The 21,610-nt window shown below is 40.0% G+C and overlaps 1 protein-coding gene across 1 annotated transcript; it reads left to right on the plus strand.

Moving 5' to 3' along the window:
* Positions 1-4,107: 4,107 nt before the first annotated feature.
* On the plus strand, positions 4,108-14,641 carry LOC100709450 (tetraspanin-6). The gene is made up of 9 exons (XM_003450737.3): positions 4,108-4,330; positions 10,195-10,260; positions 10,484-10,600; positions 10,719-10,793; positions 10,933-11,016; positions 11,798-11,887; positions 12,971-13,042; positions 13,171-13,254; positions 13,660-14,641. The coding sequence occupies exons 1-9, from the start codon at positions 4,271-4,273 to the stop codon at positions 13,792-13,794; spliced, it is 783 nt and encodes a 260-aa protein (XP_003450785.1). The 5' UTR covers positions 4,108-4,270; the 3' UTR covers positions 13,795-14,641.
* The last annotated feature ends 6,969 nt before the right edge of the window (positions 14,642-21,610 follow it).

Here is a 21,610-nt window from a genome sequence, read left to right on the forward strand (position 1 = left end):
TATGGGCAGATGGTTCTGACCTCTGGGCCATATTTGAAACCCTAGAGACATGAATGGACAACATACACAAAAATGTTTATTTATAAGTGCAACATACATTTATTATTATTTTTATTATCATTATTATTATTATCATTACTATTAATATTATTACTATTATTAACATTATTGCTTAATGGGGAAGGTTTTTTTTGTTTCTTCAGCAAACATCATTTTTTAGGGGATTTTTATATGTGGTTTAATGATGTAAGTAATGGTTCATCACTTGAGTAACATCCTTTTTTAGTGCTCGAATGAGTCCTGTCACTGTGGCTTCACTAAAAATGAAATAGTCAAAAAACCAACTTTGAAATACCACGAGAAAACCTAGAAAACCGTTGGTCCACACCAGTTTAAAAAATGAAATGAAACTCTCGCTTCATGAAGGAACTATTAAGAAATGTGAGGCAATTGTGTGGCAACATTAGAGCCTTTGGAACAACTAGTTGGGTGTTTAAATTCCTGCCAGGTCATGCATCCAGTAAGGATCCAAAATCAAATATTCACTCTTACCAAGAAACACTTGGTAGCTCAGTGCAATAACATCAGTACAAGACAGATATTATCACACATCTGTCTATCTGCACATGTTTTAGAGAGAGAGAGGGGGAGAGAGAGAGAGAGAGAAAGAGAGAGAGACCCCCTTCGGTCCTGAATGCATATTTCTGAAAGAGGGGTATTACTTACAACTAGTAAGAATGCCATCATAAAGTGTTATCTTTCTGAAAAGTCAGTCAGTGATTTAGGTGTGCTTTTCTGTAAAGATTCACCTGGCACAAAAACAGTGGTGACATTGGGAGAAACACCCTGTCTTCTCATAAATGCAAAATTCAAAATACAAGAACTACTTCAGTGATGGATTTATTTCAGAAGATCAGAATCTTGTTTCAACATGTTGTAAGACCAACAAGGTATTGTGTTCATTCATAAGTATATACAGATCTTATTAATAACATATGCAAAACCTGTGTTTTTTAAACTTTTTTTAAGCTACTTTCAGCTGCTCCCTTGTTAGAAGGGGACATCACAGCAGGTAGCCCCACGTGTTTGATTTGGCAGCGTTTTTACCCCAGATGCCCTTCTTCATGCAGTCCTCCTCTATCCAGACTTGTAGCAGTCATTATACTAGCTTGTGTACTCCTAGCTGGAATTTGTGTCTCTGGCTTGAATCAAACTAACAACTTTTCACTAGCAAAGTGAATGAGTAAACCACAGCATGTATGCAATAGAAAAAATAATAATAATTAGATATTCAGTGTAACCCTAATTTTAAAAAGGCAAAGGATTTTTTTTTTTCTTTCAAAATTTACACCAAGGGAATAACAGGGTGCACTCTTTGGGGGTTTTGACCCTTTGTACTTTTCCACCCACCAATATCCTCTGTTCAGTAGAATGGCTCTGTGCCTTTCCGTCACACAGTTTGAATGTGTGCCAAAGATCTTTTGAATGTGTACTGGAAACACTGGACAGAAAAACTTTACAATAAGTGTCCATACTCTTGCCAGCAGAGTTTGATGAGCGCGTTGATTATACTCTCCAGATGTTTCTGTAGTCCATCAGGAAATATTTTCCTCTGGAATGAGCCTTTGTTAGAAAGAATGCAGTGACTAATAACATTGCAGCAGTGCACATAATGTGTGTGAGTGAAATTGTGTGAGTTGCATAGACATATGGTGTGACTGTGTGTTTGTACATGCACGCAGGACTCCAGTGAGGGGGTCATGTGACAGAGTTTCTAACAATCTGTTCTTCCAAGACACCAGCAGACAAAAAGGCTTTTATTGAGGACTGTGCCGAGCTGTCACAGAGGCGCACAAAGAGGAAAACAAGGATCCGATGCAACTCCCCAATGTCAATTTTACATTCTTCTGTGTGATCTCTCTTCCTGTCAGTCCCCTCCCATCTTTTTGACTGTCAAGTTTGTCAAGCTTTTCCTCTTGTTTTCAATGGAAGATATTAGGATACACTACTAATCATTTTCTCTCTCTCTGTCTGTTTTTTTACAGTCCCCCCACTAAACATGCAAATACATCCGCAAAATAAGCAGGAAATGGTTTTGACTCCCTTTGTCAATAACAGTTGAAGATATCAAAACAATATTGTGAAACCCTTCAACTCAGTTTGTTAACAAGTTTGTTTACATTCTTTTTTTTAACATTTTGAAATGTCTATGTTCAAAAGTCTTCAGTTTGTACAGTTTTTGGTTAGATATGCCTCTGAAGTCATAACATACAGAATTATCCATCTAATTGTCAAAATCTGCCAAGCCCACAGATTTACATCATGAGCATCAGTATAGTAGAACACATTTTGTGCCACAGTTACAATTTGTGACTATGAATGAGGTGCTCAGTTATACATTTTGGACAGATCAGGATGCAATGTCTAATATGTCCATATATTTTGTTTTCCAGGTATGTCTCTTTAGGATGGATAGTCTACATCTAGTTGCGTTCTATGCAAAGCTGTCTATACATTTTTATTTTGGTCTGTAACTGAAAAAGCAGATAATGACATTTCTTAACCACTGAAGGAAAACCACAGCAGTGAAGATGCATTTCACACAGATTCTCGTTAACCTTATACCAGATGCTCTGTTGTAATGGAGTGGGTAAAAACTGGTGTGTATGTCACTTTCGTCCTCTTTTGTATCTTCTGTACTATCATCTTGTCCTTAGTAAACCACCATACATCCTTACTCCTATCCCTCTTTCATGAACCGGCTGTAAAGTGTTTATCAGAGCAGTTTCTTCTGTGTTCACACAATGCCTCTGGAGCTTGATATATCTTGACATATCAGTGACTTACAGCTGTGGCCTCAGCACATTTAGACAGTTAGATGAACTATTTTCATATTCTGTGATGACCTATGCAATGAAATGTTGCAGATATATTATTGAACATTAAGGTAAGTAAATACAGTTTATTTTAAAGCGCTTTCTACAGAGAATCAGACACAAAATGCTATACAACAAAATAGAGGAAAATAAAGAAAATGAAGTGCTGAAATAGGAAAAAGAACAAACGAAACAAAACATATTGAGACAGAATAAAGGCATTTAACAGATTAAAAATACTACATTAACTGTGTTTTCATCACAGATAGACAATTCTGTATATGATCATTAATGCACCTAATGCTCTCTGCTTTGTAAATGTCATTAGAGAACTGAACTGAAGTCACTGTCATTGAGTCAGTGAAAACAGCATTGTCTTCTGTGTTTTGCTGTATGTGTGAGCTACTTGGGAAATATGACCGCAAATGGAGTGGGAGTGTGTAGTTTTTCCCCCCACTTTGTCTGACATGTTTCCTGCAACAAGTTCTTGATATAGGAAGTGCATTTTCCAAAGTACATCACATATAGCTAATTTTGATCTCATGTGGGCCAGACCGGTGCATCACTCTTTTCTGTCAGTGTAGAGAAATTTAACTACAGATTTAATCAATGAGAAATCTTAATATAAGAAAAAAGAAGCACAACTTCAACAGTATGTGTCAGCTTTTCTACACAATAAAGAAATGCTGATTTAGTGAATGTAGAAAAATGGTTTTAAAGTAGTAGTATGAATGCCCATAGAGGCAGTCTTTATCTGTTGGAAAAGCTGTAAAACTAATTAAAATACATTTCAAAATTTATGTCCTCTTTCACATTTTCCAAAACTATCCAATGGACCAGATTGACAAGGCTGACTCTGGGCCCCCGGGCCTTATATTTGACACTCCTGTTAATATGACACCCCATTCATGTATGATCATGTGTTTTTTCTGCTCATAAATATCGATCATATTGGTAATAAATATATTACTTAGCAGTCACCAGCGTTTAGGCATTAAAGTTAATTGCATCATATTTAAATTTTGAAGCTTCTACGTTATTAGGGGACCGAAATAAATTATGTTGCAAATTTAAACACAGATTTGCAAATTAATAGTATTTTTTTTATTTCATAATAAGGTTCACAAAACACTCTGTTTTCCAAAAAATAAATAAGAATATTCTTCAATTATTTCATATTTGAGGCTTTAAATTAACAGGGTTAAGCAACTTCATGAGCTGGAGAATAAGACTCCACCCACTCACCATTATTTCCAGGTGGGGAACGCAGTCTAGCGGGGAGGGACTTTAACGGGTCTCTCTTCTTTAAAAGTAGATTTATTTCTTTACGGGCACACAAATTATCACTTTTGAGGGACGCATTCACTCGTGGAGCGACATCAGAAGACGCAAACATGGGAAGAGCGAATGTGTGGCTGAAACGGGCTTTTATTTTCGTGATAAGTCTGATCGCGGTGAGTATTGTTACGAGGCGCTGAAAGATTGTTTACGTGCAGATGTTGAGACCCTCCTTGTGTCATGTGTAAAAATCTACATTATCCAGGTGCTGCAGTTAAACCCTTTTCAGTTTTACTCAATCGAGTTGCCAGTGAAGGTTGTAGGAGGTCATTTTTTAAATTTTAGTTTTATTTATTGGAAACACATTGGAATAATTAGCGAGACGGGAAAACAACAGTCTCCAGAAAACGCTAAGATTGTTAAATAACAATTAAATTAGGGGCTGTATTAAACAATAATGTGTACTGTAGTGTTTGTAGTCTCATGTGATGTCATCATTGGTTTTCCTTTTTTTAAGTATAAAAACAAACAGTTAAAATGCGTGTGTTTCCAAAAATCCAAAATGTGATGTCATAAATTGCTTGTTTGGTTGTTTGTTTGTTTGTTTGTTTGTTTGTTAAATGAAGAGGAAAAACAAAACAAAAACAAGAGTGACAAACGTACGGTGCAAATGTGGCCCACTCTTGGCACAGAGTCAGCAACATGACATTGCTGACCAATGACTGTAGAAAACAGACTATGTGCCAGCATCGCCATCTTGACACAACATCTGGGACCCACCAGACCTGATTGACTGGCAGTTATACCATGTGATGCTCAGGTTTTTCCAACCGATTAATCACCTCTTCTCCTTCTCCCACCTTATTCTTCTCATCATTCCCACAGTTCAGGGGAAGTGGATTATGCAACATGTTTTTCCCGCTAATACAGCTTGTCCCTCATGGTTTAGCTGTCACTATGTCTCATCACTTGCTTTGTATTTACTGATTTACAGTGGTTTACCAGCGCATGATTTAGCCCGGAGCTGTTACAAAAGAAACACATTGTGCAATACTTCACTAAGATTAGCACGAGCCTATAAGAGCTGGCGCCAAACGTCAAAAGGGTAAACAAATGTACAGGGTGAACTACTTATCAGATTAACATAACAGTGGAAAGCTGGATTAACTTCTTCAGTAGTTATACTCTTCACTTTAGTCAACACATTTGTGAAATTCAAATGATTCTATTTAACAAATATTGATGGGTTTAACAGATGCCAGCACTTTCTTTAAACCACACCATAGTCCAAGAACCAAGATGATCAAGAAGTACATCCCACAAAGTATGCGTTGATTGTTTTGCTGGGAAGTAGCATAATTATCAAGTTTCATTTCATGCCCTGAGCTCATCATGTAGATGCCAAACTCTTAGGCTTCCAGTTCCTGTAACAACATAAGTCAATTATGGATCAATGCTCAAGGGGTGGATTAAGTGTCTTCCTGGTATGTAGGCGTTACCCCTGTTAAGTGAGAGATCTTATTAATGGATTTGTTCAAATCAGTTCCAGTTCCCAGGCTGTTTTTTTTTTTTTTTTTTTTCTTGCATATTTTGGGGCAAAATGCAGACGTCACAATAGGCAGGAACAGTTCTGTGACTTTATTTGAAGAAATGCTAAAACCTTACATGAAGGCATGCAAGCACAAGAGCAGTCATGGTAAAAAACCAGGTGTACTCTCTATTAGTTGTGTGCAAAAAAAGGAGCAGCTAATTTGAAGTAATTGTTTCTTGTATGACTTTATCAGGTTCTCACTCTCCTTTAGGAGATTACTCTCTTAGAGTCTTGCCACAGCATTTCAAATGAGTTCAGATATTGACTTTGATGGGGCATTTACAACACCTTCATTCTTTGTTTTTGAAGTCGTTCTGTTGAATGAATGTCCTGTTTCATGACCGTTTTGGCCAAGTGTTAACATTCAGAGGTCTCCTCAAATTTGACTGCAGAACATTTTGAGATAAAGAGGAGTTCATGACTGACTGACAAGGATGATCTGATATCCTCGTGTTGGTGTTGTTCCCACATCATCATAATAAATGTTGTTCCAGGTTCAACATTGCAAGTGACCAATCACATTGTTGTGACGTCATACTTTTGCAAGCCAAGCGATTCATTCATTTATGAAATTCCAATGTTACAAGGACAATATGTATAATGCTTACCGTTTATGAAAGAACAGTATCCTGAAATGCAAAGAATTCAAATTGCTGGATCTTTGGAACAAATGGACTAAAACTGTTTGGAAGCATTACCAGACTAATGAGCACCAGCAACCACATAGCTGATGTCTTTCCACTTTGACATTGTGTTTATATACACACAAACACCCAGCACACCCCTGCAGGTGGTTTATCCTTCAAGCTCGGGTCCTCTACCAGAGGCCTGGGAGCTTGAGGGTCCTGCGCAGTATCTTAGCTGTTCCCAGGACTGCGCTCTTCTGGACAGAGATGTCCGATGTTGTTCCCGGGATCTGCTGGAGCCACTCGCCTAGCTTGGGAGTCACCGCACCTAGTGCTCCGATTACCACGGGGACTACCGTTACCTTCACCCTCCACATCCTCTCGAGCTCTTCTCTGAGCCCTTGGTACTTCTCCAGCTTCTCGTGTTCCTTCTTCCTGATATTGCTGTCATTCGGAACCGCTACATCGATCACTACGGCCGTCTTCTTCTGTTTGTCTACCACCACTATGTCCGGTTGGTTAGCCACCACCATTTTGTCCGTCTGTATCTGGAAGTCCCACAGGATCTTAGCTTGGTCATTCTCCACCACCCTTGGGGGCATCTCCCATTTTGACCTCGGGACTTCCAGGTTATACTCGGCACAGATGTTCCTGTACACTATGCCGGCCACTTGGTTATGGCGTTCCATGTGTGCCTTGCCTGCTAGCATCTTGCATCCTGCTGTTATGTGCTGGATTGTCTCTGGGGCATCTTTACACAGCCTGCACCTGGGGTCTTGCCTGGTGTGATAGACCCTAGCCTCTATGGATCTTGTACTCAGAGCTTGTTCTTGTGCTGCCATGATTAGTGCCTCTGTGCTGTCTTTCAGTCCAGCTTTGTCCAGCCACTGGTAGGATTTCTGGATATCAGCCACCTCCTCTATCTGCCGGTGGTACATACCGTGCAGGGGCCTGTCCTTCCATGATGGTTCCTCGTCTCCCTCCTCTTTCTTGGGTTTCTGCTGCCTGAGGTATTCACTGAGCACTCGGTCAGTTGGGACCATCTTCCCAATGTATTCTTGGATGTTCGTTGTCTCATCCTGGACTGTGGTGCTGACACTCACCAGTCCCCGGCCCCCTTCCTTCCGCTTAGCGTACAGCCTCAGGGTGCTGGACTTGGGGTGAAACCCTCCATGCATGGTAAGAAGCTTTCTTGTCTTGATTTCAGTGGCTTCTAGCTCCTCCTTTGGCCAGCCTATTACCCCAGCAGGGTACCTGATCACGGGCAGGGCGTAGGTGTTGATGGCCCGGATCTTGTTCTTACCGTTCAGCTGACTCCTCAGGACTTGCCTGACCCTCTGCAGGTACTTTGGTTGCAGCTTTCCTAGCGGCCTCTTCACGGTTCCCATTCGCCTGCGGGATCCCCAGGTACTTGTAACTGTCCTCTATGTCTGCAATGTTGCCTTCTGGTAGTTCAATCCCCTCAGTTCTGACTACCTTCCCTCTCTTTGTTACCATCCGACTACACTTCTCCAGTCCGGATGACATTCCAATGTCATTGCTGTATAGCCTGGTAGTGTGGCTCAGTGAATCGATGTCTCGTTCACTCTTGGCATACAGCTTGATGTCATCCATGTACAGGAGGTGGCTGACAACTGCTCCATTTCGTAGTCGGTATCCGTAGCCAGTCTTGTTAATGATCTCACTATGCAGAACAGCAGTGGGGACAGAGCATCTCCTTGGTAGATCCCACACTTGATGGTGACTTGTGCTATGGGCTTGGAGTTGGCCTCTAGTGTTGTACGCCACATCCCCCATTGAGTTCCTGATGAAGGCTCTTAGGGTCCTGTTGATCTTGTACAATTCTAGGCATTCCAGTATCCAGCTGTGGGGCATTGAGTCATAGGCCTTCTTGTAATCAATCCAGGCAGTGCACAGGTTGGTCAGTCTGGTCTTGCAGTCTCAGCTGACTGTTCTGTCAGCCGAGATGGGTCAATCATGTATTGACCCATGTGCCTGTTCATCTTAGCCGATATGATGCCTGACAGGAGCTTCCATGTAGTACTGAGGCAGGTAATTGGTCGGTAGTTGGATGGGACCGGTCCCTTCTTGGGGTCCTTGGGGATCAGGACCGTCCGACCTTCGGTTAGCCATTCCGGGTGTCTCTCGTTAACTAGCAGCTGGTTCATTTGTGCTGCCAGACGCTCGTGGAGTGCAGTCAGCTTCTTCAGCCAGTAGGCGTGAACCATGTCGGGCCCTGGTGCTGTTCAACTCTTCATACTGGAGACCCTTTCTTGGATATCTGCCACTGTGATGGTTACTGGACCCTGTTCAGGGAGGTCGCTATGGTCTGCCCTCAGATCCACTAGCCACTGATGGGTTGCATCCTTCTCCCATATGCTCTTCCAGTATTGCTCCGTCTCCAGCCTTGGTGGTGCTGTTCTCTTATTGTTCCCTTGCCACTGAGAGTACACCTTTGCTGGTTCTGTGGAGAACAGCTGGTTTATTCTCCTGCCTTCTATCTCTCTGGTGTACCTCCTCAAGCGGCTGCCCAAGGCTGTGAGTCTTTGCTCGGCAGTTTCCAAGGCCTCAGGTATGGACAGCTTGCTGTATTTCTTGTCGCACCTTTCTGCAACTCCGTTAGTTGGCTAACCTCCCTCCGTGCTACTTTGATCTTGCCCTCTAGCCTCCTTCTCCATGGAGGGTACTGCCCCTTGTGGCTGTTCAACTTGTAGCCAAGCATCTCACTGATCACTGCTGCCGTATTGTAGATCAGCTTGTTAGTGTCGGTAATCGTGGTTGTAGGTATCGTCCGTAGTGCTGCATTAACATCATCTAGCAGACCTTCTGAGGGTACTTCACGTAATCTTGGTAACTGGCTACGGGGGATCCAGGTTTCAAGCTTGGCCATGATCCTATTTTTCAGGTCAGTTCCTCTCGCACTCAACGATCCTTCTCCTATCGCACTTGGGGCTGTGTACCCAATCTTGGGTGGGGGTGATGATATCTCCCCCCTGACCTGGCGTCCTGACTCCTCCTTGCCGTAGTATTTATGTTGTACCGCATCAATCTCTAGCTGTGATAGCAGTCCCTTCTTTCGAATGTTGGAACACTGAGCTACTAGTTGTTTCACCGTCATTGTGGATGTAGGGTATCGAAGAATCCATAGGTCCCTCATCCTATTCATGTAACCCCTTCCGCCAGGGTTACTTGCGTAGTAGCATTCCAACAACGCCCTGTTTTCGTCTCTTGCCCACCGATGCCTTCTTGTTCCAGTAGCCCACTTGTCGTCAGGGTGCCCTGGTTCCTCAACACCTGACGCGGACCTTGTTGATCCGGGCGACGTCCGAGCCGGCATGCCTTCATATTTATCTGTCTCGCTCATGTCTGCGGTAGGCTTATTTAGCATAGGAATCGTCAGTGCTTATGTCAGTGTTGTTAAGTTCACAAAAGCTTATGTACCATGTTACAGTTTGCTAACCAACATAATGAGTGTTTGTAAAAAGCGGTGTTGTATAGGGGGTTTAGTAATCATTACATCTTTCTACTACAAAAAATCCTGCAGCTCATTTTTCATATTTTCGTTATCATTTTGATCAGGTGTAACATAACCTATTCAAGACCATTAATGTAAAGCATAGTAAGTGTTTAATTATGTAAATGCCTATCATTTAATTCTAATAAGCAGAATTAATACTTTCATTTGTACACAATTTTTTTTTTTTTTTTTTTTTTTTTTTTTAGGATGTGGAGAAATCATTGATGACTTTTGGTAACCTTAGCGTTTCTTACTCTGCCTGTTACAGCTCTGAAAGTGTTGAATCGTCTCTTACTGTTTTTACAGATAATCAGTTTGTTGCTGCTGGGATTCAGTCTTTTTACCCATGGATACTTACACCAACAGGAAGAGGTATTAAATGTATATTTATAGAAGCTTGCATTATGACACATGAATGTGTGTGCGATTTAACAATGTCATATTGTATGTACTACAACACACATATAGCTCATGTTTCTCAGCAGCAATTTCTATATTAGTGGCAAAATAGGTAAGCAAATATTATGCAGCCATTGTCAGACAAATGCCAGCCCTTGCTCACTCTCAACCTTTGTCTTTGTTTTTTTCTCCACAGGCAGAACGCGAGATTGTAGCCATACATGTTATGTATGTTATTGCTGTTGTAATTATTCTCTTGGCCATCTTTGGCGCAATCGGTGTCTGGAAAGAGAAACGGTGGGCTCTAATAGTGGTGGGTAAAGAAAAAAAGAAGACAAGAATCTTGGTAGCGGTAATAAAATACAATTTATAACAAAAACAAATAGATCCTTATTCCTGTATTTCTGTGTGTATGTGTTTCTGTTTGTCAGTATGCAGTTGGAATGATTCTGAGCAGTCTTGTCATGTTGGTGCTTAATATTCGAGGACTGGCTTCACAATCTCAGGTATTCCCAAGCTGGCTTTCCACATGTTGAGTTTCAGGGTTTTTTTGTCTTTTTGCATTTAGTGAATTCAGAAATGTGTTTTAGAAGATACAGAAATGTTTTTTAACTGTTTGTACATTACATTGTTTTTGTTGCGCAGGTACGTGAAGAATTGAAGAAGCAGTACCTGAACCTTTTACCCCTGGTTAATTCTACTGAAGTCCTCAACGATATACAGAGAGAAGTAGGTAACCTTGTGTTGTGAAGTTGTGAGTGAAGATGTGCATGTGTTTGTAGTGTGTAGTGTGCGTGTGTGTGCGTCTGCTATTCATCTAGCTTCACAACCCATTAAGCCTGGAGTCAATTGGACTCCAGGCTCAATGAGTCATGAGTAAATGAATTTAAGGTTTTTCAGATAACAACATTTTGCAGTGTCAGTTTGAGGCTTCATACTGCCAGCTTATACTGAAAATTACTTGCAGCCAGTAGTGTAAACAGGGCACAAGGAAATAATAGCCGATGAGGGCATAGAGATGTTTGTGAGCAACGATAATGGATGGCCCGTGCCAGTTTTTGGAAGTATAATCTAGAATTGCAGTTCCAAGTAGTTTCAGAGGTGATGAAACAAAACTAACTAAAAACAGACCTCGCATGTAATATGAAAGGTTAATGGCAGAACTAAACAATGCTGATACACAAGTTAACTGGATGCTGGGTACATGCTCTTCTTATAATATTAGCATCTTAAAATAGCTGTTTTGATGTTTTATAGAGAACTCTAGTGAGAACAGAGAAGAAATGCAGTATTCTTGATTTTAAAAAAAGAAAGATGACCATCATAAAAATCTTGTTTGTGACGGACATGTTTTTCCAAAAATACAAGCAGACTGTCCTGGCATGACTGATACAGTTTTCAGCAGCACAGATCAGATGCTGTTTGGTCAGACTTAACTGTTTGTAGAAGGGATTAGGAGATGGTTGTTTCGCAGTTGTCTCTTTATTTTCTTCTGTGACTTCCATCTCAGTTGCAGTGTTGCGGACTTGAGAGCTACCAGGACTGGAAGTTCAACATCCCAAATTCCTGCCTATGCACCAACAACTCCACTAATCCATGTGTAAGTGTGAAAGCTAACATGCCTACACGGTTAAAAACATTTTTCAATCAATTTTCATTTACGAAGCCCAAATTCCTCCCAAAGTAGCACCGCCAGGCTCCTTTATGCTACAGTAACACTTGGGAAAACAGTGGTTGGAGACTGTGGTACAACCAAACCATTTGCAGACGGTAAAGCAACTTAAGTACATCAAGTCAGCGATAAAACGTCATTAAGATTTTTGACTCAATGGGGTCAAGCTGGCATTTGTGATAATATGTCAATTAACTATTATTAACTGGTGAAAATTGCAAATCTCTTGCCGTCTACATGAACAGAAACTCATATTTACCACAGACCTAGGAGGGTTTTTTTTTTCTTTTTACATTGATTACTTATATTCAGAGTCCAGCCAGAGCTTCATAGAGTTGGAACTGAAATTCAAAATTTCCTTCACAAATAGTGACGTAGTTGTTTTAGGGTGCTGATTAAACTGAAAAATCACATGGGTGGTTGCTTGATCAAAGGAATTACACCAGAATACAACCAACTGGCAACCAGTTGAGTTGAATACTCAATTGCAAATAAACTAGTGCTGTCAGCGTTAATCTCGTTAAAATGACGTTAACGCCATTACCACATTAACGCGGCAAATCTCAGTTAACGAGTTACCACGGATTGCCCCGTGCAAGGGGCTGCATGGAATCAATGTGTTAGCGCTTAGCTCGTTAACGCGTTGACGCCATGCAGCCCCGCGCACGGGGCGATCCGTGGTAACTCGTTAATGTAGATTTGCCACATTAATGCGGTAATGGCGTTAACGTCATTTTAACGAGATTAACGCTGAAAGCACTAAAATAAACGCATTGCAGAGGAGTCGTGCCCATCATGCAGTCTTATTTAGATTGTTTGCAGCATGTTGGCAATCTGTCTGCATTTATAAATAAGACAGCAGTTATTTGCAAATCTGCTTGAAAATGACTGCAGTCAGTTAAAAAAGCATGTTTTAAAAGCTTTGACACACGAATATCATCACATTTTTAAAACTACACGTTGTCTGGGTGTGCATACACTTTACGCACAATTACGATTTCTGTTTTCCAGGTGGCGGCTCCTAGAAACAGCAGCCTGTTTAACAGCCAGAAGGGCGACGGGCCTATTATGATTTATGAAAAGGTATTAAAGACATTCTCATTAGAAATGATCTTTTTTCAAGTACAGGTACATGTGTAAACTCTATAAGCTGTTATGAACTTTGTTTCAATTTATATCGGTTTATCTCATTAATCCTTTACTTGTTTTAGGGATGCCTTCCATACTTCATCGAGACCATAATGAGTGTGACTAGGATTGGGTTGGGCGTAACAATGGGAATCATGTTATTGTGGGTGAGTACAATCAGTCTGTGGCTCTCATGGTTATAGCTCCTTTGATGCGATCTTTAGAAAGCGTGCATTGCTGTTGACAGAAATGTCAGCAGTTTTGCTTAGGTGATCCCATTTGTACAAAGTCTTAATTTTTCCCTTAAAATTTGTCTTCCACTAATATTTTCAGTCATGGGGTTTCAAAAACTCTTTTCCATCCTGAAATCTTCCTATGCAGTTGGTAACTACAGATTCGAAAGCTGAGTGAAAGCGAGCAAGTATCTGTTTTTGCTGCGCTGGCATTTTCTTTGACTTTTCTGCCCTTCTCAGCCTCTTTCTAAAATTGCAGGTGGACTCAAAGCAACTCAAGAAATAATAAAAAGATGAACAGGAAGTAAAATAAACCACCTCTGTTTGATTCTGTTTTAGATGTTGTCAGCAGTATTGTGTATAGCCATCTTGTGCCAGCTCGATCGGAAGAAAGACACCCCTGCAGTGGTCTACAGTGCAGAGGCAAAAGCAGGCAACTACACCACCCTCACAGAGGTTTCAGACCACTCCTGATTTCTTTGTTTCTGATTCAGCATGTTAAGCAAAGCTAAGGCAAACCTTGGAGGCAATGGGATTAATAGAAGACGTTATGATGATTGGATATATTGACTATATTATACCATGCAAGTGTATTTTGAACTTCTTTGTTAAGGGTATTTTCTATTCACTATGTAATCCCTAATGAGCTGTAAATTTGGGCTGTGCCACAAAAAACAAAACTGTGAAAGACTATGTTCCTTTTTTGATAAATATTTCTATCCAGTATAACCAAAAGGGATATGATAAGTGACAGAGTGTCTTAACCGCTTTGCGCCTTTGAGTTCTGTGTTTAGAGACTTGTGGTAATTCTGCCCTGTCATGGAGTGTAATCTAGTACCTCTGATCTGTGATTTTTAGCACCGGCAAGCAAGAAACTAAGTAAAAATTCAGAGTTTAAAGCTAATGTGCTCAGCAAAAAAGCACTTATGAATAGTATGGGTGAATTAAAGCTTAACTGATATTTTGTAGTTTGGTAGCTTTTCATTTTTCTTTAACTCTGACTCTTTTTTTTTTCATTCAAAGCTTTTTAATACTCTCATATTTGATAAGACGGGGGTTTAGTATAAGGTGCCTTTTTTCATGCTAAAGAAAAAAAAAAATTCTTCAATCCACTTTCTTCCTTAGCCTTGCTGTGGCACATCCCACATCCTTTATCCACTGCATAAATGAAAGGACAAAAGGAAAATATACAGCTTACAGTTTACACCTCTAACTGTCTAAACCACAGTTAATGTATCGATTCTTGTTCCCTAGGTTTGTGGGAACATTTTAGAAAAATTCGAAAATTCATTTTGTAATAAAATGTTTTATATTCCCTTCATATTGCTTGGTTTTGTTTTGTTTTGTAAACTTAAATTTGACATAAAATCAAGTGAAATGATGAAACCAGTAATGATTTATGAAGTTGTGCAACCCTTAGGTTACAAGCCCACTTCTTAATGGCTATAGCTTTCATAAACTAACAATACTAATTACTAAATAACTAATTAAGTAAAATGATCTCTCAGTTTTGACCTGTTCTACAGGATTTTTTAAAAGACATTTTAGAATTAGAATTCATATAAAAATTCTTGATATGATGGTACTGATTGAACTAAAAAAAAGTCTCTACAATATTTTTTTTAAAAAGCCCCCTCTGGTGTTTCCTATGTCTTTGTGTATTTGTTGCAACACATCTGTTTTATATATCTTAAGAAAACCTTTTGTAGTGGCAATTCCATTGTTTGCCCAAACAAACATTCAACAATTTAAAATCTACAAGCCACTGCTGCACTGTGGTTTGTTTCCTGCTGCTTCTCCTGATCTGGTTTCAAAAAAACAACAGCATGCCCACCCCAGTGCATGCTGGTCCTATACTAGTCCCTTTACTTATAGAAAATGGCCCTACAGTTCTTCCTGGCTGACTTACAAAGATAAACAAATTTTAAAAATAATAAAAAATAAAAAATAAATGGCTCCAACACTCTGGCCCCCAATTGTGCATACAATCACAATTACTTCAAAGTTCTTAAAAAAAGGAGCTATTCCCTCCGGCATGTCCTTAATCTTCATTGATGATGTTACTTCTTCAAGATGATGCTTCCAGTAGCAAAAGACGTTTTGGCCTTTCCAAAATACAGGTCTTTGTTTGGAGTCTCACAGAACCCACCGAGCCTTTTGCATCCTCTTGGAGCTGTAGCATCTGCAATCAAGACAATATCTCCAGGTATAAGACATCTTTTAGTCCCCTGCCATTTTTGTCTTTCTTGCATCAGAGGTAGGTATTCAGAAAGCCATCTTTTCCAGAACAGCTTTGCCATACACTGTACCCATTTCCACCTTTTCCTAGCATGAAGATCACGTTGATCAAACACTTCTGGTGGCAAAATTGGTTTGTTTTTCAGCAACAACAAATAATTGGGTGTGAGTGCTTCAAGATCATTTGAGTCATTGGAAACTCTGGTAATGGGTCTGTCGTTCAATATAGCTTCAGCTTCACAGAGGACTGTTTGGAGTCCTTCATCATCTAAAGCTTGTTTTTTGAGAACTGAGACTAAAATACTCCTTATGGAATGAATGAGACGCTCCCACACATCACCTTGGTGAGAGGCTGCCGGGACATTTGATGCCATCCTGAATAAAAGTGTTTTGAATTTTAGCATGGTTCAGCTCAGCCAAGCTCTCTTTCAACTCTCAATTTGCACCAACAAAATTGTAGCATTATCAGATCTGATGGACGGAACTGGGCCTTGTCTACAGACGAACCTCCAGACAGCATTTATACAGCAGTCTTTACTGAGTGTTTATGCAATTTCCAGATGTACTGCACGACTTGTCAAACAAATAAAAAGAACTCTATACCTTTTAAAGAGACTTTGTCCTCTTTTAATACTTATAGGCCCAAAGTAGTCCACTCCAACATTTGTGAACGGAGCTGTGTCTGGCAGGACTCTCTCTGCGCCATCTTTTGTTCAACAAACTTTCCTCTGTTGCATCTACACATGATACATCGGGAGATTATTTTCTTGGCAGCCGAATTTGCATTTACTATCCAGTCTTTTTGTCTTAGTTTTGACAGGATGTACGCTCTTCCTGCATGTCCCAACTTTTGACAGATATGGCGTAAAATCAATGTTGACACATTTATTCCCCCACATCCAATACTGGGTCGAGCTTGTAGAGAGAACTTCCCTTGGAGACTGCTTTGAGGCAATTGCTTATTGAAGCCATTTCAGTTTTACATTTCTGTTGTTGTGCATGCTGAATAACAGCTTGTTCTGCTTTGGCCAAATCTTCTTGAGTCAGATTTTCTTTCTTCAGAGTGGTGTTAAATTTTTCCCATTCTTGTTTCCATTTCATTCTTTTGACTTTCCAGATCATTTTCATTCAGATCTGCGGCAACAAACTCTTTCCTCTTTTGTCCCAGAAACACCAATGTCTCTTTCAGCTCTAAAAACCAGGCTACTGAGATTTTAAGTTTTGTCCAAGATGAGACGTAATGAATCAGACAGCTTGTAGCATCTTGTGATTCCTTCACAAAAATGCTTACTGTCAGGTCCTTTGTGACCTCTGGGTCATCTGCAGGAATTGCACTGTGATCCACATCCAGTTTAGGCCATTCCTCCTCTGACTTGTAGAGAAATTCTGGCCTATTTATCCATCTCCTACATTTGAGGAAATCCTCAGCTTTCATGCCTCTGGATGCATCATCTGCATGGTTCTCCTTAGAGGAAACATATCTCCACTAATTCACATCTGTTGCTTCTCGAACAACAGAAATTCTGTTTGCAGCTAAGGTATTAGATCTTCTGGCTTCCTTGGAGATGTATTTCAGTACTGTTTAACAGTACAGGAGTTCAAAAAACAGATTTTTCAAACTTTTCCTGCAACTGTTTTCTCAGAAGTTAGTTCACTCGAACTGCAAGAACTGAAGCTGTCAATTCCAGCCTGGGAATTGTAGTTTGCTTAAAAGAAGCAACTCTAGCTTTTCACCGGGTTAAAGGCAACATGTGAGATGTTATTCTTTTCCAGTTTTAAATATGACACTATCCCATAACCATCTTGACTTGCATCAGAAAAATGATGAAGTTGTGCTTTACCTGGTCTTCCAGTGGAACTTGGTTTAAGAAAGCATTCCACTTTGAAATCAGCTGGAGCTCTTTCAGCCAGTCACGCCCCCGCTTAGAGGGAGAGTGGGGAATAACTTCATCCCACTTCAAATTTGCTCAACAAAAGTTCTTGTAGCAACAATTTAGCTCGCATACTGAAGGGAGACAAGATTCCCAAAGGATCATGCAGTGAGCCGATCACAGACAAAATGCCCCTTCTACTTGGTGGACGATCCTGCAGAGAGGTTCTGAACTTGAACTTATCTGTTTCTATGCACCTCTATAAACCCAGTGCTCTCTCAAATCCAGACCCTTGATTTCCTTTGCTCTCCTTTCCTTTGGGATTGAGATGTGCACTGTGCGACTGTTGCTGATCCATTTTGAAAGCTTGAATCCTCCTTTAGTGCAGATATCAGCCTCTTTATATTGTGCACTGCCTCTTCTTGTGAAGCAACAGATTTTAAACAGTCATCCACATAAAAGTTCCTTCTGACAGTATCCATCTGTAGTGTGGTTATTTTGAATATAAGAGAAAAAGAAAACTCTGACAATAATAATAATAATGATAATAATTAATATAGAAAATACCACCACCAAGAGATACCAGCTTTTGAAGATGGACAGCACAGCCATGGTTTAAATACAGTCAGAACAAGCAGAACAAAAGGTTTCACACCTGTGGAATTTCTCCCCACCAAGTGCCTGTTCATTTTTTATTCAAATTAGTTTTACATAGATGTTAGTGTTTCCTTTATGGTCTTTAAATGCATACACTACACTGTACACGTCTACATTAGAGACATTTCTATTACCGGGCTGCTTGACAGCAATTTAGAAGTGAATGCAAGAGCAGATAGAGCATGTTATAGTTTCCTTTTTAATATGATGGACTGAACACAGCCAGTATCTGCTTTTGTCTATGCAAAGATGAATCTATTACTTCCTGTCTCTACTGTTTCAAGATTTAACTAAAGTGTGCTCAACTGTAACTGTCAGGATATGTTTATTCCAGCTCTCATAGGGCAAAGAAATTAAACGGACTTATGAAATGTTCTTTATTTTGGTACACAATGTGAAGTTCATCATTTTCTTACAAATAAAACTATAATGACAAACTCACATGCATAAGATGAGAGCACACTGTTGGTATTGACTCTGGTACTGCAGGCAGCACTTTATCATCATTATTCTCAGCAGTCAGACCATCTACAAGTTCTAGATAATGTTTGACAACCGGGAAGCACTTTCTCTTCAGAGCAGGACCGCGCCAGCCTTGTCCCGGGTGGACGAGGAGAAGCCTCCCATCACCCTGTAAGCAGACAGATATGGGCCAAAATCATCATCCGGGGAGCTGTCCTGGCTAATAGCCCTCCCCCAACACGGCTGCACCCAGTAAACAACAGTGGAGATACACTACTCCAAAATTAGGCAGAGGTGCCCCTCTGTCCTTATGATCACACGCATTATCTCCTACTGTCGCCGCTGCTGCTGTTAGGACTGGGTCGCCACATTACACAATCTTTCAGATGCCTAGCTTCTACACATTCCTTCTCATCATGTCTGGGGCCTCCTCCAGTGCTCAGCAGCTTCCTTTTATATAGGTCCCTTGACCAGCTGATAGACCACCTCAGGACACATCCACGCCTCAGCAGGTGATTGCTATTAGCCAATTTGTAGGAGTCCTTTAAACCAGTCCTTTACGCTTTCATTGCTCTCAGGCTCCATTTGGCACCGTAGTACTTTGGAACATAGTTCTGACAAATGCAGGCAGCAGTGCACCTCTGCCTGCATTTGTCAGTTAAAGTTAAACACAGACATGGCTAATATGTGAACAAGCATTCACATACATACAATGTGAGAATGGAGAAACAAGGAGATTACAGCCTGTACTATGGTGCCAAATGGAGCCTGAGAGAAATGAGAACATAAAACACATGCACACAGGAAGGAGAGGGGTGGTGGTTTAAAGGACTCCTTCAAAAACTACTTGTTGAGGCAAAGGTAAGCAAGATCAAACTCCTCTGTGGAGTTTACTGAAGGACACAGATCCAGATGCACCAATAAGATTTGTGAAATGGTGACTGTGATGCATACATTTCTCTATAAGAGGCACAGCTAAAATCAAAAGAATTATCAGGAAGGGGCCTTATGCAAACCTAAAATGAAAGATGAGTGAAATGTCCAGTGGTATTTTTTTAACTGGCATGACATACCTGCTGAAAGCTTGGAGGAGCTGTAAAATCATGATGGACAGATTTTGCAAACAGGCCAAGACTTCCTGTGGTGGCGGAGGACCTCCCTCTGGCTGAACGCAGTGACTGGTGTGAGGGTCAAAGCCCAGAGCTTTGAACACTTCCGAGCTACAACATAACAGAAACCAAAAGATTTCAGGGGGTCAGCAGAATGAACAAAACAACAAGATTCACTTCAAAATAAACTCCAAAGTGTGGTTTTTGTCCTGGGAAATTAATTCATGTCACCCACCATGCATGGGCTTTTTAATAACTGGGCTGGATTATTTTGTAATTTGTCAATTTCTTCCTCCACAATTAGAAAGATTTGGCTGTTATTGGCGTTTTTGTTTTTTGTTGTTGTTTGTTTTTTCTTTTTCTTTTTTCTTTTACAGCCATCATCATTATTAGAATCAGCGTAATTTATTAATCCCTAGGGAAATTATGTTAGAGACTTTACTCACTTAAATTTTTTCCCAATACTACAGTGTTGCAGCAGAATACGACAACTTTTGAATTGATGGTGACATAGTTATTTAAATAAATCACAGCATATGTGCTGGTAAGTAATCCTAATTGGTATCTGTAGTATAATCACCATTGGAATCACAACACTCCAATAACAAAAACAACCACCTTAGATGATACAAATGAGACAACATCCTCTCAAACACAGCCCATGCTTCCTGGTGAGAGTCTTCGTTCTTGTTGTCATCACTCATGACGACATCACAGGTGGATTCTCCCACCGTAGGAAGATTTGGCTGTTAAACAATTTGAAAAATACATTTCAAAACAAACAAAAATTCAAATTGCTACATCTAATTAGAAAATACATACTTCTCTCTAGGTAATGTTTAGCTCATTATCAGACTTTTTAAGACACCATAAAAATACATACCTTACTGAGTACAAGCACAATACACATCACACAAACAGACACAATAACCATAGTACATCATTAACTATTCATGTGGCTGCAAACAGTCATAATGTACAGATAAATCAATTGAATTAGGTCTTCAAATGTGCTCAAGCTGACCTGAGATTGCAGGCTCATCAAAATGGTGTTCAGCACAGAGATGGCTTTTGGTTTTTTGATCTTTTATTAAAAGCATCCAGAAGCTCTAAGGCTTTTTCAATGGCCGCTGAGACAGCTCCACTGTTTTACCTGAGAAAACACACACACACACATATGCAGTATGCCCATCAGCTGATTGCACATAAAGGTTAATCCTCACCTAACAAAAATGTGCTAAATTAAATGAAGCTAAATTAACTCTGTTTTACATCACCTAACAAAAACTGAACTATTATGAAAGTGAGCTCTGTTGCAGGGCTGCTGTATTACTGTTACAGTCAGGTGTGCCTTATAAATTTGAAACTGTCCACAAACATACATATAAATAGGAAAAAGAACTGGTGTGAATTTGAAAATAGAAGACGAGCACAAAGTGACAAAGGTCCTACGCCTACTCTTTAAATTATAACATAATATCGACACAGCAGTGAATGCACGGATACGACGTGCCCTTGACATGTTTACAATGTATATTATGGTGACTTTAATTTCTAGAGAAAGAGTTAGGTGTTAGTGCCACCTAGTGTCTGTGCAGTGAAGTCAAGCAATGACAAAATACTTTAATTGACAAACTGAAAAGAAGACGATTCTGTTGTAATGGATAGAAAGGTTTACCTTTTGTTGTTGTTTATAAGGGTGACATTTATTTATCAAGTCAACAATTTGCCCAACAGCCTGTCAGTCAGATCTTATATCAGCTAATGGAGATTTAAGTAAGTAAGTGAAATTATATTTGTATAGAACCTTTCAAGATAAAAATCACAAAGTGCTTTAGAAAAGCTAAAACATAAAACAAAACTGAACCAAAAGCAAGTTTAAAAACATGAGTTTTTAGCTGTTTTTTAAAAGAGACCACTGAGTCCACAGATGTCAAGCTCAAAGAGGCAGAG

Source organism: Oreochromis niloticus, linkage group LG17 (assembly GCF_001858045.2).
Source record: "Oreochromis niloticus isolate F11D_XX linkage group LG17, O_niloticus_UMD_NMBU, whole genome shotgun sequence".
Lineage (NCBI taxonomy): Eukaryota > Metazoa > Chordata > Actinopteri > Cichliformes > Cichlidae > Oreochromis > Oreochromis niloticus.

Excerpts from the sequence above, each read along its gene's own strand:
- LOC100709450 (XM_003450737.3), top strand. The coding sequence starts at position 4,271 with ATGGGAAGAGCGAATGTGTGGCTGAAACGGGCTTTTATTTTCGTGATA. Across the intron at positions 13,043-13,170 it reads CTATTATGATTTATGAAAAG|GGATGCCTTCCATACTTCAT; the intron begins GTATTAAAGACA and ends TACTTGTTTTAG. Across the intron at positions 13,255-13,659 it reads TGGGAATCATGTTATTGTGG|ATGTTGTCAGCAGTATTGTG; the intron begins GTGAGTACAATC and ends ATTCTGTTTTAG.